This window comes from Harpia harpyja, chromosome 2 (assembly GCF_026419915.1).
Source record: "Harpia harpyja isolate bHarHar1 chromosome 2, bHarHar1 primary haplotype, whole genome shotgun sequence".
In the NCBI taxonomy this organism is placed as follows: domain Eukaryota; kingdom Metazoa; phylum Chordata; class Aves; order Accipitriformes; family Accipitridae; genus Harpia; species Harpia harpyja.
Window position 1 is genome coordinate 75,160,597 of NC_068941.1, and position 15,864 is coordinate 75,176,460.

General features: G+C 41.4%; 1 protein-coding gene across 3 annotated transcripts; it reads left to right on the top strand.

Annotated features, from left to right (window-relative positions):
- Window positions 1-1,203: 1,203 nt before the first annotated feature.
- On the top strand, window positions 1,204-12,746 carry HS3ST1 (heparan sulfate-glucosamine 3-sulfotransferase 1). 3 transcript variants are annotated; one of them, XM_052780468.1, is made up of 3 exons: window positions 2,828-3,504; window positions 5,602-5,732; window positions 10,020-12,746. In XM_052780468.1, the coding sequence occupies exon 3, from the start codon at window positions 10,148-10,150 to the stop codon at window positions 11,108-11,110; it is 963 nt and encodes a 320-aa protein (XP_052636428.1). In that variant the 5' UTR covers window positions 2,828-3,504; window positions 5,602-5,732; window positions 10,020-10,147; the 3' UTR covers window positions 11,111-12,746. The 3 variants fall into 3 exon arrangements, with proteins under 3 accessions (XP_052636426.1, XP_052636428.1, XP_052636427.1); XM_052780466.1 differs by lacking the exons at window positions 2,828-3,504; window positions 5,602-5,732 and adding an exon at window positions 1,204-1,304; XM_052780467.1 differs by lacking the exon at window positions 5,602-5,732.
- Window positions 12,747-15,864: the final 3,118 nt, after the last annotated feature.

Genomic DNA, 15,864 nt, shown 5'->3' on the forward strand with positions numbered 1-15,864 from the left:
GAGAACAGCAGTTCTCAAAGCAAGCTGATGAACAAGCAACTATTCTTTGCACGCAAACATACAGAAGTAAAACTACAGAAAAGAAGTACAAGTTTGGAACAGAAAACATAAGAAAAAATTCAGGAAGTCTAAAACTGAGAGGTTCCTGGCTGCCACCCGGCCCCAGTCAGTGGAGTGCTGATCTATCATTCGGCAAGTTACCTCTTCAGGCAAGTGGTACTAAAACCTGTGTACAAACAGTACTAATGCACCTTCTTTAGGAATATCCCACCTCCTTCAGATCTGTCAGACTGCATGAAATGCCTCAGACAGCAGTGGAGCTAAACTGATCAAAATCAACTGAGAAATGAGTTCCCCCACCAGCCTCTTTTTTTATTTTTGAGTTGTTTGGGCCTGCTTTTTACTCCCAGTAAATTTCAAGAGAGTTTGGCTGTTGGAATAATGGACGAAGATGTAGTATGTTAATGCTGTTTTTAATGCATTTTATCTTGAAAAAAACATAGATCAGTTCTCGGCAAATACAGACCTATTTCAATAAATTAACCCTATGACTTAAAATAAATCCCCAGAAAGCCTTTTCCCTGCTGCTTTTAGGAAGCAGCGTTTCTGTCATTCTGGACATCCATCCTGCTTTAAATTCTTCTGGCTGAATAAAAAGCATTTCAGGGGGGAAAAATAAATAAAAATAAAAAAAATCAAAGCCACCTTGTAAAGTCCAGAAAACATAAACAAGAAGAAGTAAACGCAACTACAAGTGCTATCACTCTTTCATCCACACGACCTCGCATGGGTGTTATTTTTGGGGGAACGGGAAGGAGGCGGTCGGCGGGGGGGGGGGGGGGGGGGCGGTTCTCTGTAGCCAGCGATTTATTTCCCCAGCCCCGGAAGATTATTTGGGTGAACTATTGTTTTGGTACCGACGTGCGGGTGTCACTGCGGGTGGGTGTGCGCCGCCTCGGCGTGCGCACACCCAGCGGTGCTGCCGCTCTGCCTGGGGGCTGCCCGCGCCCCGCCGCCCCCCCCCGCCCTCACCCCAGTGGGACGCCGGCCGCCGCGGGGGGGGCAGGGCCTCTCCGTGACGTACCGCGGGGCGGGGCGGGGCCGTACAAACAAGCTGGCGCCGGGCGCCGCCTGCGCCGCTTCCAGGCGGGCGAGGCGGGCGGCAGCGGGCGCTGGCTCGCTTCACCGCCCCCCCCCCCCCCCCCCCCCCTCTCCCCGCCGCCAACCCCGCCGCTGCCGCCGGCCCCCGCGGGCGCCCATGGAACAGCGGGGCGGGCGCTGCCCCACGGCTCCGCGTCCCGGCGGTGAGTGGATACGCGGGGGGGGGGGTTCCTCGGAGGACAGCAGGGGAGCCCGCGGGAGCGCGGGAAGTTTGGGGTGGAAGCGGGTGCCGGAGCCGGGGCGACCGCGGAGGGGCGGGCGGGTGGGTGCCTGCCTGCCGCCCGCTCCGGGGCTGCACGGGCGCTGGCACCCCGCGCTGCCGCCCGCCCCTCCGCCCGGCACCTGCTCCCGGCAGGTGGGAGCTCCGCGCCCGCGGGAGGCGAGCGCCGCGCCGCTGCGGGGCTGAGGAGCGCGTCCGACCGACCGGGCGAAACCTCTCATCCCCGGCCCCGGGGAGGGGGGGACGGGTGTGTGGCAGCTACCCCCCACCCTCCTTATTCACCGAGTCAGGCTGCGGGAGGCATCGCCGGCGGGGCTGGGAGGGGTGGTGGGGGGGAGCGGTCTGTCCAGATTTTTTCCCCGGGCACTTTATTTCTTTCCCTCCTTGCATCCCTTGGGGCTAAATGACAAGGGCACGGAACGGCGGAACGGCTGGGGTGTGGAAGCAGGGCGGCAGAGCGCAGGGCTGCTACCTGACAGCAGAACAACTTGCGAAAGCTCCTCTGAGCATCTTTGATCCGTTCCCACGCCGAGCTCTGGAGCCGGCTGGATGCAGCGTGCTGAACTGGAACCTGGCAAGCTGCATAGGGCTGGAGGGCAAAGTGGTCTTTGGGGGTGGCAGGAGAGCACAAAGCCTTAACTCAAGCTCGCTTCTGTTTTGAAGGACTGGCTCCCTAGAATAGTACAGGAAAGGCTTGGTTATTGCAGTTCTCGGGGTGCTTTCCAGGGATAAGGGTGCAAGAGGTTCAAATCTTTGGGGGGCAAAAAGGATGTCGGGAGGGAGGGAGGGGTGGCAGTCCCCAGCTGGAAGAGGTCTGCTTTGGTCTTGTTTTCCAGCCATCCCAAGATCAGGAAAGGGCACCCACCTAAGTACAGGCAATTCAATCACCTCAGTTGACTGGGAATGAAAGCATATGACTCCCCTTCTTCTCTACCTTAGTGCAATAGGTTGAGGGCTTCCCCTGTTCCAAGACTGTTCCTCTTTCGATGCTGGGGAGGAAAAAAGAATATCTGGGAAGTCCTACGAATACCAGGCTTGAATGGCGTGGGGATGGAGTGTCTGCAGGGATCATCCTTCCAGCATGAGAGACCCATTCATTGCCCACTCCCACTGACAGCCTCTGCAGTGTATATGGCAAGTGGAACGTTTAGTAGAACAGGTTCAGTTCCGTGTATGCCTGTGTATTGTCTGGCTATCAATATGTAAATATATATATAAATACAATAACTATTACAATTTACATCTGCCAGCATTTCGTGCACTCTTGAAGAAGTGCATTTCCCACATTGCTCAGAAATGAGCACCTATCAGTAAGAGTGCAGTTACCGACATCAGCTTTAGCTAGCTCTTGCACATCCACCCTTTCAGTACCCACCCTGTGTTTTTGTGGGGTTTTTTTTTCTCCTTTTTGGAGAATGCAGAGGTTTTTGATATTACATAGCCAAACAAATGCCTCCAGTAGGTCAGCAGCAAGATTATGCATCTGAAGCAAAGCCAGCTGCTGCAGTGGAAAGGCACCAATTTGACAGAGCAAATTCCAACCCCAGCATTGCCAGGTTCCAGTCTGTGTCCCCTCCTTGTCAGAATACTACCTTGGTTATTCTGAAGTAGCCATATGCTTCCACAGACATTACAGAAAAACAGAGTGGGTGGAAAACGGTTTTCCAATACACAAGAATACTTGCATGTATAGATACATATAACTCTTCTGCTTTTCATTAGAGGAAACCAGAAAAGTTTTTATTAGCCTGACTATCATGGGATCTCCCCCTTCCCTCTTCTAGAAATGCCACCCAGAGCCAAGAAGCTATCAGAGCCCAAAAATATGTCGTAGCTGATGGATTTCCATGAAAAGTTTTGATCATTAGAAAAAGAAAACTGAAAATATGCCTGGGCAGTCCAAAATGGAAGATCCTGCTAGGTCATCTCACTTCTCACTCCAGAGCATGAGGGTTCCCTCCAGGTCACCATGTAGGGCTTCGCTTAGTAAATTGATTGGTTTAGCTAAGTCTAATACAGTGACGACCTCACCAGTACGCACTCTGCTCCAGTATTATTCCGAAGGCAAGAGATCAGAAGACACAGAAATCAGCTTGGAATATGAACTAAAAGATTATGTGGAGGTTTGGGGTTTTTTTATTTTATTCTTTTAAATGTCTTACTGGTATTTGAAATGGGGCCCACAGCTCCAGAGTGGTAAGAAATTGCTTGGCAGAGGAAATGAGAATGGGATTGCTTAATCTGCTGCATTCCCTTTTTCAATACAACCAGTTAAGGTGAGCCTTTGTACAGAAAGGGAGCAAGCCAGGACAGAGCCATCCTTTCACACAGGTTGTTTTCTTGAGGACAGCTTTGATGAATTAGGAAGCAACTCTATTAACTGTGCAATAGATTTCTGCTTCCTAATTAGAATGTGACCCATTTTGCTGGGGAAGTGGGGTGGGGAGTAATTTCTGGATTTTGAATTGAACATTTGGGTTTACGGGGGGATAGAGAAGGCAGTGGTACAGTGTACCCCTTCTCTTTATGAAAAAAAAATTGAGTCCTGACAGGTATTAAAAAATTGCTAGAAGGTGGTACGGGGATTCCATATTAGCATTCAGTACAAAAATTTCTGTGCATCCTGAGCTTTTTAAGTTTATTTTTATTCTGCAATGTCCCATTTTGCTTTTACCTGCATGAGGTTCTCTGAAATCTAGGGTATTCTCTCTCCTAAAAAATTTTTATGATCTCTTGGCATGAAAGATTGGAATGGTCCCTTCTGACCTTAAGAAAGAGAGTGCGTGTTATATATAACTACAGTCTATTATGGATTTGCTACTTTATTGCTCACACTGGAGTTGAGCTCCTTCTTTAAAAGTCATGAACTGGTGACCTAGCTAATTTGTATAAACTGTATTTATCACAGCAGGTACAGAAATACGGCAGATTTCAGCCAAAAATACTTCCTACCAAGTCAGCCTTTCTCAGCTGGTTAAGTTCCCCTGACCAAAATTCAGAGATTTTAAAAAGTATATTTCTGAAGTCTTAGAGCTGATAGACAATACATCATCTTAACAGCACTGAAGTTATGATTAGATTTCTTAACATGCTGACTATAAAAGTTAAAGCCATGGTTTAATCTCTACAGGTTGTGCAGCATTTTTTAACGTAATTTGGGAAATGTACCTAGACAATATCATTTAGGCACTGTAATACAGGTTCATACAGTTATTTATCTTTTTACCTCCCCTCTTAATGCACAGATGGCTTTTTTTATATATCATGAGGTGATCAATAGTTTATGCCCCTAGAGACCTATGGCTTCAGTACTATATAGTTCTATTTAATTTAATACATTTGTCTCTGTAGCACTCACTGAAGTAGGCAATTACTTGTAGTTAATTACTGGAAACTAGAATTTGAGCATTTCATTGGCACATGTTGTTTAAAACTTTTGTTAAAATGTGATTAAAAACAGTGTGGGGGGGAAGTGTGGGAAGCATTTCTTCATGAAGAGGGCATTGTGAGACAGTTTAATATTAAAAATAGCAAAATGCAGAATAGATTTCCAAGGGAAAAAAGTTTCATAAACTAGATTAGATTTAAAAAAAAAAAAAAGTAAAAATTTGTTCCCTTTACTTTCCTGCTCTTGACTGAGCTTTAAGTGATAGCTGTACTATGGAGTTTTATGCTAACTGGACACAAAGTGTCACTTGAAAGTGCTCATATAAACAACTAAAGAATATATCCTATGGCAGATACCATCTATTCTTAGAGGATAGGAATATATACTGTTCATATCAATGAGCTCTTGAAGAATTTCAAGTACACTACAATTGATCTAAGTTCAGTTTTTTAAACATATGACTGAATACAAATATTCAGATCACTGACTTTTCATCAGTTTAGAAAGTTGTTTGTAGAGTTGGTTAGCTCAGTTATGGATTTTTTTTTTTTTTTCAACATGAGAAGCCAGCATAGCAGATGTGTGGGCTGTACTGCACAGCTAGTTTTAACCAGCAATGTTAGTCTTGTATTTTGCAGTACTGAGTGCCCAAATATGTGCAAAGCAAAATAAAGTCCACAAACTGTCCTGAGGTTCTATCACATCTGCAAAACTAAATATACTTTATAAGAACAGAATGTCTCCCTCAGATTTTCAGCTTTAATCTCCCTCTAGAGACAAACTTTAGCAACTGATCTATGGTTCTTGTTCAGGCGAGACTGTGCTTTTTTAGATGCCTGGGCAAAGATCTCTCCAGTGAAAGGCTTCAGTTCTGCAAGGAGAGAAAGCGAGGGCATCTGAAACTTAACCTGTTCATCCTCAGTCCCTCGAGAACCATAAAAACAGAGCTTCCCTTTAAGGAAGGTGAAGTCACCTGCGTGTTCATGGAAAGTATGTAGTCTCCCCTCTCCTAGTCACCGTCCTGGTAGTAACTGTGTCCCATTAGCTCTGCTAAACCTCTCGGTGTGTTGCTATGGGCTTTTTCATGAAGTATTCCCCTGTCAGATTTGCTAGCAGACTCTACCTGATGCTTACTGACTGCCCTACAGACTCTCTGTATGTTCCCTCCTACCTGCTTCAGCAGCTAACTTGATGGTTCTTAGGAAAGTTCAGAGCTAAATCCAGCACCATCCCACCCCCAGCAAAAATTAAGTTATCAGTTCAGGTGAAAACTACCTTGTTTTGTTAATGCTAATTAAACTAAAAATTATATATAATCTAGGTAGTTTAGGCTGTGCCATTGAGTGAGTATAAACATACCAAGGCATTAAGATACCTTGGTAATGTGGTAAAAGATAGTCAGAAGTCCTAAAATGGTGACGCATGTTTAAAGAGCACTGTAATATGTTTAAAAGGCAATGAAATATGGCAGCTGTGGCCCTCATACTGCATTTGCTGAGAAAAGCTTCCATTTATTTCCAAGTTACTATTACTTTTGAAGAAGTTTTAATCATGAAAGCTGATTTGATTGGCAATGTCCACATTGAATCTTGTTGAATAAACAGTATGGCACATTTTGCTAATTAATTGGAGAAAGCGGAAGAAAAGATTAAGCAAAAGCAATCAGACTTTTTGAAAAGTCTTGGTGTAATCTTCAAAGCACCATTTAACATCAACTGTGTTTCTTTTACCAACTTGCTCATTTACTTGTAGCAAATACAATAGTAATGACTGTCAGTTAAATTTTTTTACTATTCTGGAATACAAAGTCATTGAGTAAAGTCACGTATGCTCTGCATGACTTGTAGAGGCAGTGAAGAGAATTCTTAAAGCAGAAAAGTAATTTGGCAGAGTGGCTGCTACAAACTTTTCAGTGCATGCTTGTTATTTGTGGGTCCAAAAAAACTGTTTCAACAATTATAAAGCTACAGAATACATGTTTGCATCATTTTATATAAACTGCTGTAATTCTAGCCACCGAACTGCAGATCTGCATAAAGTGTTAAAGAGGACATAAGAAAAGAAAGCTGAATGACAACCAATTTATATGCTGTTTTATTCCTGGACACCAATTTGCCCACACAACATATGTTTTGTGCTGAATTTAGAGCACACTCATGTCCATTGTGTTGCATTAGTCTAACAAAACAAAAAAATTGATCCCGATATCAAACATATATAGTTTGAGAGAAACAAAAGAGAATGGAAAGAAAAGGCAGACAAAGCTTTATTACTTGCAAGCAAAACAACAATAGCATATAGGTACTTTGAATAGCGTAATTATTGATGTGGTTCATTGGGTGTGCATAAAGACAGTAAATGCTACAGACACTGTAGCAGTGTTCTGCAGTGTAACACCTGATGCACGCCTGAAGAAATAGTTGGGGGGAACAATGAAATTCTGTATGTCTCAAACAGAAGATACTCCCGTGTTATTCTGAGGTCACATGTTGCAACAGAAAACAGTTGCTTTTTATTTATAAGAAGCTATCCCCCAGAAAGTATTTAAGAATGGGAAGACACTGAGGCAGAGCTCCACTGAGGCTCAGAAAGCTATCTGAGGTGAGGCCCTTTGCACCACACCTGTAATGTCCCACAAGTCTGATTTCAAAGACCAATGCCAGCCAAAACAAGAGTAGAGCTACAGCTAAGAGACATCTTGCTGTGTCTTTTATTTCGTCCAAATATTCCCATGGTATACTTGGCCACAGGAAGGCTTGAATAACAAAAGTTGGCAACTGAGTAGTATGCAAACTGTGAATTAAAAATGAACAGACCCAATGGATTGGTATACATAGTTCATTTAAAAAAAACCTTAAAAATCCCAGCAGTGTGTTATCACTAATATCTGAGACCAGCAGCTAAAAGTTAATCTTTCCAGAGACAGACAGCCTATGGCAGAACTTGGCCATTAGCATAGCATATTTCAGTCTAACTACAAATAAATAAGGGTTCCTACCATTAGGCTATAACTTAACTCCTTTCAACAACAGTTCAACCTGTTCCTCACTGGAATCCTATTATGCTTTTCCAGTAAGGTGTTAAGACAACAACTCAGACTTACTATTTATGGAGCTAGCGACTCTTAAAATATACTCTGAAGTAAGTGGCTATTCCTTTAATCTGTGACCTTAAAATTCAGCAAGAGTTGATGTTTTGTTGCTCTTAGGTACTGAGCTGCCCATCAATCACTGATCCCGTCTGGCTTGTGCTGTACCGTTTGCTCCCATTGCTGCTGAATATGGTGGCAGCGTATCTCAGTGGGGACATCCACCATGAATTTACCTATATCGAATTGTCTGTCACCCAGTGTCCTGCCACCAACATCCTCAGTGTGGGGCTAATAATTAAGATTATTTCTTGTTAAAACTGAAGTAGATTAAGCTGAGAAAGATTAACAGGAATGGTGAGGACAGGGAAAGAGAGCAGAAGATTAATGACGACAGCCAAAATGGAGCTCTTTCAGCCAGATAAAACCTAACAGTGACCAAAAATGGAAGAACAACAAATTCCTCTGCAAAGTTGCCTCACGTCAGACATCACAGAACAGCCCAGGGCATGACCTTCTACCCAAGACAGGGCATACCTGTGAGCTCAAAGCCTGCAGGCATACAGGGAAGCATACATGCTTTTGACTTCACATTTATCATGACACGTTGCTTCCCTCTCCTCCCAGCCTTGATTTCTGCTTCCTAACAATATAGCTGCCTTGTAACCCTTTAAAAGTGATTAGAAAAAGGGAGAGCATAAAAGTAATAAGCAGTAGTAAACATCAGGAAGCAGACCTGCTCCATTCAGGATGGAGTCACGACCTCTGTAAATGCAAAGCTATCAAACAGAACTTTCTAGATCACTTAGAAACACATCATTAGTCTTTGTCACACTGGGACTTAGCTTATTGTGGAAAAGTCATTAGTTTCTTTTCAGATTCTCTGGAGAATTTCCAAAACCTAGCCCTTGCATTTCCTCAGGTTGTTCATACATAATTTCATATTTCAGCCCTTGTTAGCCGGTACAGTATGCACCGTTCCAAGATTAAATTCATAATTACAGTAGCCTACTAAGGCAAAGCAGTCAGGTGCTCCGCCATTGTGGCTTCCACTTCTAAATGGAGTTAGACAATACCAAAATCATACTTACACCAGCCCTCCACTGAGGTTATAAAGTCTTTGGAAGGCATCTTAATTCAGGGAGCTTGTATACACAGCCTGCTCAGAACATGACAATCTAACATGTATGCTATGTGGGAGGCCATTAAGATTTCACTTCAAACATTGCATTAAAAACACCCTGACCTTTAAATGGAGTTCAGTGGTGGTATTTAGTAGTCTTCTGATAAAGTTAGTTGTTTACATCACAGCAGCTTGCTGGCTAACTCTCAAAATGAACTTCAGAAGTATCCATTGTGTATTTTCTTTCCTGAGTATCATGACTGGAACCACAGCTCTTTTAGCATTTTGTTGATGCAGTCATACTCTAGTCTATGGTTTCATTATCTTACCTTTTTGCAGGGCCAGAGTGCATACCACCTGACTCTATCCTTAGAAACCCTAAGCACAAAGCAAATGTGAACTTTGCTTAATGACACAAAAATTCAACTTTTCTTTGGTCTACCACTCACCCAGAGCTCTTCTTAACTTCTTCCTAGAAGAACGTTACCTTCCCATGGTTGGACAGCTCTATCTATATTGCATGAGCCTTTTTCCCAGGAGGCTTTACTTGTAAGGTTCCTGTCACATGGTCCTTTAGGGGGCTATAATTCCCAGACTTCCTACAAGACCCTCAGCTTTTAGGAAGGCTCTTTTCGTCCAGCCCACACCTTTTCTTTCTGATGTTTTGTTTCCAAGATAAATCTATTCTTGCAGACAAAAAAAGCACTTAATTCTCTTGTGATTGTTGTTCAACTCCAATGAAATCAGATTTAAAAAAAAATAATAAAAAATAATACTCCGGGTGAATCTTGGGTGCAAGAGGAAGATTCAGAATGTTCATGTCTCCTGATGGCTCAAATAATTTTCTCATGGCATTATTGTATGTGCCTGCCTTTAAAAGAATTTAATCATACCAAATGATCTATGAGGCTAGAGTTGGGAAAGCTAAAGAAGTTTGTTCAGTTGTGAAAAGCAAAAGATACTCGTAGTGTGGCTTTAGTAGTGATATGTCTGAGTATAAAATAATGTGCTGCTTTTCTTTTTCTTTTCCCTCTTTCAGCAAAGTTTCCGTTTGAGAAATACGTGTTCACTCAGCAAACCAAAAACAACTTTTAAAGGTTGTTCTCGGTGGAAATCACTCTATGCCCCATTACCTGCTTGAGTGAAACCAGACTAAGAACTTCTGTCATGGCAGCTTTTCTGCTGGGAGCTGTGTTGCTTATTGTTCAACCTCAGATAGTGCCTTCCAGACCGGCTATAAATTCGAAGGCTGAGACTTCTTCTCAGTCTGTTCAGAGAGAGCTTTTAAAGAAGACGTCTCAAAAAAATGACTTCAAGGAAAACATTCATTCTAATGGATCATGCCGGCAGCTGCCACAGACTATCATTATTGGAGTGAGAAAAGGTGGAACAAGAGCTTTGTTAGAGATGTTGAGTCTCCATCCAGATATTGCGGCAGCAGAAAGTGAAGTTCACTTCTTTGACTGGGAAGATCATTACAAAAATGGATTGCAGTGGTATATTAATCAAATGCCATTCTCTTATCCCCATCAGATCACCGTGGAAAAAACTCCAGCATATTTCACGTCACCTAAAGTGCCTGAAAGAGTTTATAACATGAACCAATCAATGAGACTACTCCTCATTTTAAGAGACCCAAGTGAGAGAGTACTATCAGATTACACCCAAGTGTTCTATAATCACATGCAGAAGCACAAGCCGTATCCATCCATTGAACAATTCCTGATTAAAGATGGTGAACTCAATGTGGACTACAAGGCAATAAACAGAAGCTTATACTACATTCACATGCAAAACTGGCTGAAGTATTTTCCTCTTGATCGTATCCACATTGTAGATGGGGATAAACTAATCAAAGATCCCTTCCCAGAAATAGAGAAGGTAGAGAGATTTTTGAAGTTATCGCCACAGATAAACGCTTCAAACTTTTATTTCAATAAAACTAAAGGCTTCTACTGCCTAAGGGACAGTGGTAGAGAGCGTTGTTTACATGAGTCAAAAGGACGAGCACACCCACAAGTAGATACCCGGTTACTCGAGAAACTGCATGAATATTTCCATGAACCCAACAAGAAATTTTTTGAGCTTGTGGGCAGAACATTTGACTGGCACTCATTTGTGGCAAGTTAGTGGTAAACTTCAGAACCTATGTTCCAGTGTACATTCAGAAATTTTAAAAAGGGCATTTAAGCTATAATTTATTTGTAAAATCCATAAATACTTCTGTACAGTATTAGATTCACAATTGCCATATATACTAGTTATATTTTTCTACTTGTTAAATTTGAAAGCATTTTGTATTGTTTTTCATGGTTGTTAACATTGTGTATGATGTGTCTATATGAAGAAACTAAATTATTTCACTGCAGAAGATGTTCTCTTGAGAATGCGTTGTCTTTTTAATAAATAAGAAATTCATTTCAGCAGAACCTTTCAGAATTATTTGAATACTTTGGCCTTTCTGGACTATTCTGGACTTTCTCCTCTAATTGCTAATGAATATGCTAAACTTTACATTTCCATTTTTCTTGCTTTAAAATGTGGTTTAATAATTTCTTTTTCATTTGAAAATATTGTTGTAGTTAGCAAATTGTTCCATCCTGCTTTATAAAATTATTCCCAATAAAGTGGTGGTACTTATACATGTTGGCCATGCACACCCAAAGGACAATGGAAGTCTCTGTGTAGTATGACGTATTAACTGCTGTACTTACCTTTGTATTTACTGTTATAACAAGTGCTACTCAAATTCTTTGGCAGTACAGTGCAGGTTTCATGGCAGATTTTTAAAGATTCTGTGGGGACCTGCTCATAAAATCCAGAGTTAGCTGCAGAAATACGGTCAACCTGAAAGCTTCCTACAGTCTCTGAATGTATATATGCTTCATAAAGAAGGAGAGTTGAGAGAAGAATTTAAGCAATATAGGGACATTTTCAAGGTTACTTATGACTGTTCCTACATTTTATAGCACATTTATGCTTTGCCATCACTGAAAACGAACACTTACACCAGAAGAATTAGTCGGTCTACATTCCAATAAGCGGCAACTTCATTCATATAAATATTACCACACTTGTACCCCATTTAAGGCTGTTTTCTATGAGTTGAACAGGTGCTTCGTGCAACTGAAAATTGCCCATGGACTGCTGTTCATTTAATCTCTTTCCAAGAACCATGATGCCAAGTCTTGATTAGACTTGCGTGCTGTGGGATTAACTCAAATTCCAGGAACTTTTATGGTCTTCCATCTGCTAAAAATGGAAGTTAGATGTTAGTACGTTGGGTAAAAATTACAGCTCTCCTTGTCTACAGTAGTTATGTCTTGTCAGCCATCAATTTCTGGAGTTAGAGTTAATCCTGTTTCCACACAAGGCTTGCTACGGTACTTTCATTCTGAGCTCCTAATTTTCATTTTATGATCTTGAGTTTAGCCATTGAATGTGCAGTGGCAACACCCTGTAAATTTGAACTTGTAACCAATTGTTACAATCCTTTATAAAATTCAAATGTAGTTGCATTAATTTTTTTCTGGTGAGATGGTGCAAACTTGGGCACTATGACAAGGTACTGTCTGGATGCAAATATCCCATATTATGCTGTTTGCATGAAAATTTGCAGATGCTGCCCCTCTCTCTCCTGCTCCTTGTGCACCTGCCCAAGCTGTATTCAACCTCAGAGAGGTTGGTGGTGTTTTATAAAGTAGACCTTTGACGAAAGCCTACAATGAAATGGTATTGTACTCAATAAAATATTTTCTGAATTGCATCTTTCCTTTCTCTTTTGTTCATCAGTTTCTAGTTTGGAAGACCAGAATTTGGGACTCAACTCCAGTTCAGATTGCAGTTAAATGTTACTTAAGACTTTAGCTGTAGCCTAGCGGATTGATTGGAAAGCAGTTGTTTGCTGCTGGGTTGTGCCTGCGTGGTCCATTGCTGACCCAGAATATACAACAAGGAGGGAAAGTTTCCGGTGGCAATAATGTCACATCTTACGAGGCAGATGCCAAAAATAGCAGGATTATAGTACCATCATGCTCCTATTAAAGTTTTACAAAAGAGAAAATTGGGGGAGGGGGGTTGTAAGGTGGGACAGTATTTTTTTGTATGCTCATTATTATCCCATTTCCTTGCTAATGTGATCTCTGGCAGGAGCCATCTGGACCTAAGAGATTTTGGCCAGATGAAAGGCTTCCCACCTTAGTATAGTCCCATCTTCACTAGTGCCTTCCCACAGTCTCAGACTAAGCTCACCACATTCACCAGCTTTTTGCTGGGAAAGGAAAAATACTACCAGGGTATGTGACTAGGAGCCAGAGGAAGGCAGGGTTGCATCAAGTTCACCTGCAGCAGGTCATATAGGGCATAAGTGTTGAATTGTGAATGCCAGAGCAATATTAACACCCAATGCTGGTACTGAGAATACTTTTAGATGTATAATGTTCCTTGATACCAGTATCTTGCCTGTCACTAAGCAGGACACATACACATGTTCCCCCCTGCCCAATACAGCTTGTCTCTGCAGAAAGAGAAGTAGAGCATGAACCATTGGGTCACTATTACTGTGTTAGTGCTAGGACCTCCTAGCATGTTCTCTGTAGGATCAGGAGGTGAAGTGACTACTTCAGGGGAATATCCTGAAGCAGCAGCTCACATGACTTATGCCCTAGACCCTAAGTTCAAAGGGGTCTACAGACAGTATGTCATACTGAACGTTTACACCTTGTGCAGGGGTGGCATGATTGTATAATATCTTATCCTGGAGGTGCACAGCTAGCTGTGTGGTAGCTATGATGGTGATGAACAACAAATCACACCCACACTAATAATAATGGTAATATTTACCTGCCATAGATCCCCTAAGTTCAAGAGTTACAATACTTAAAACTAGGATTCCAAGTGTGAATTTTCAGTTTAACATGAGCAACATTCACTTTCCACACATGCATTAATGTATTTAAATATATTTGCTAGACTATTTCTAAAGAAGTGCTAAACAACAAAAGCCAAGAGAAGAAAGTAAAGAGAGAATGAAAGAAAGAGGCTGAAGCACATTCTGATTGGGACTGTAGAAACACTAACAGTGAGCTTTGAAGTCATGCTATATCTATTCATAAAAGAAAAAAAAAAAAAATCCCTGAAAATACCTTTCCAGTGTTATGCAACACAGGTATTTATTTCTGTAAAAGTCTACCATCTCAAGTTTAAAGTACAACCACTTGTGTGTTGCTCCAAAGGCCTGTTTCCTCAGGGCAGCTAGCCAAGTCTGTAATCACTCTTGCAAATATAAAACAAATAAAACACTTTATTCAAAGCCTACCACTCCCCTTGAGCACAAGAAAAAAACGTCAATCAAGTCATTAATCAGGGTGGCACTGCAGGACTAAGTCTTGCCCTTTGCTTCACTACACAGACTAGTGTGAGTCTTTGAAAGCCAGATATTGTACCTGCAGAGGACAAAGTTTAAACTGTAATGATTATCCCATGAATACTGCTGAAAGAGTATGGAAAGGGAAAGAAGTCTCCTAGGAAAAAAACCCAGAAGTTATTACTTCGTCAAGAATACTGCTACATCTACTGTTGGTGCTGTATGACCCTTTTACATGTGCTTTACTGTTCCTTGTGCCTTTCGGATATTGTAGGTGAACTGCTTGAATATATCAACGTTGTTTTGGAATGTCTCAGAAAAAAATCCATCCTTTTTTTAATCTTGCTTGAGCCTATTTGCATGGGGAATATGGTAGTGCTACACTCATTGATGAGTGTGTGAGACTTACCAACACAGAATACTTTAGATGAAAACTTTGTTACTTTGCGGCTCAAAGATGATCATTTCTTGTTTCCTTATCTACATGCATTTTCAGAACCAGTTTCTGCAGAAAGCCAGGATTCTCTATTCCCTGTTGTCATCCACACAGATTTCAAATCTCTAAAGAGAAATAAGATGGGGTAAGGCATATTTCCATGTATCTTTCTTCTGCTTTATCTAGTATGGCTGACCAGACATTTAAGAAAGCTCACACATGGACGCAAGTAAGAGTCTGTACATCAAAAGTACTTCTCAGAGGAATATCCCTTCTCCTTTCTCTTTTTCAAAGTCTGTGACTTGAAAGTCCAGCTCACATTGTGAATGAAATTTTGCAGAAGTATATTAGTAATGTTCTCTAATATAGTAAAATACAGTAATAAAGTAACAAAAGGTACAATAAGGCAAAAGTATTAAATTAAACTAACATATGTCAACGAAGTGTGTTGAACTTGCTACTAGGTATATACCAGCTGAAATAGTTGCAAGTATGCGCCCTACAGCTGTAACATTATTCTTTTCTCATTCTTAACCCAGTAACTTTTATTTATATGATTCTGCCTCAAGTGCCCAGTTATGCTGGAAACTTTGTATGTTCAATGTTAATAATGCCTTCATTTTTGCAATTGCATTGGAAAGGCCAGTTACAGATGGAAGCCATGCAAATACCTTACGAATGAAAAAAACTTTTATTAATATTTTGCTTACCAAAATTAAAAAGAAATAGCATTTATGTCTCCTAGAATATTAAGGAAAGGAGAGCAGTACTCTCTTTTCTTGCAACAATAACCCATCTACAGTAAATTTTCTACTTAACTACCACACAACAGTTGATGCAGTTTTTAAGTTAATAGCGCAATAAAGTCAACAGTGATGCTGCAGATTTTAAATGCCTTCTGGGATACATAAAATATGCAAGTCAGGGTGGGGAGCAGCTGGATACATAGGAACAGCTGGTCTTGTTGGTCTGAGAACACTTTTTTAAATGATAAGGGATGTGAAATTTTTGGCTTGGATATCACTTTGTGTTGTCTATGAAAGCAGTGTCTTCAGTTAACTTCCAAGTCAATAATCCTATCAT

What these genes read in the sequence shown, in the direction of transcription:
- HS3ST1 (XM_052780466.1), top strand. Translation starts at nt 10,148, where the DNA reads ATGGCAGCTTTTCTGCTGGGAGCTGTGTTGCTTATTGTTCAACCTCAG.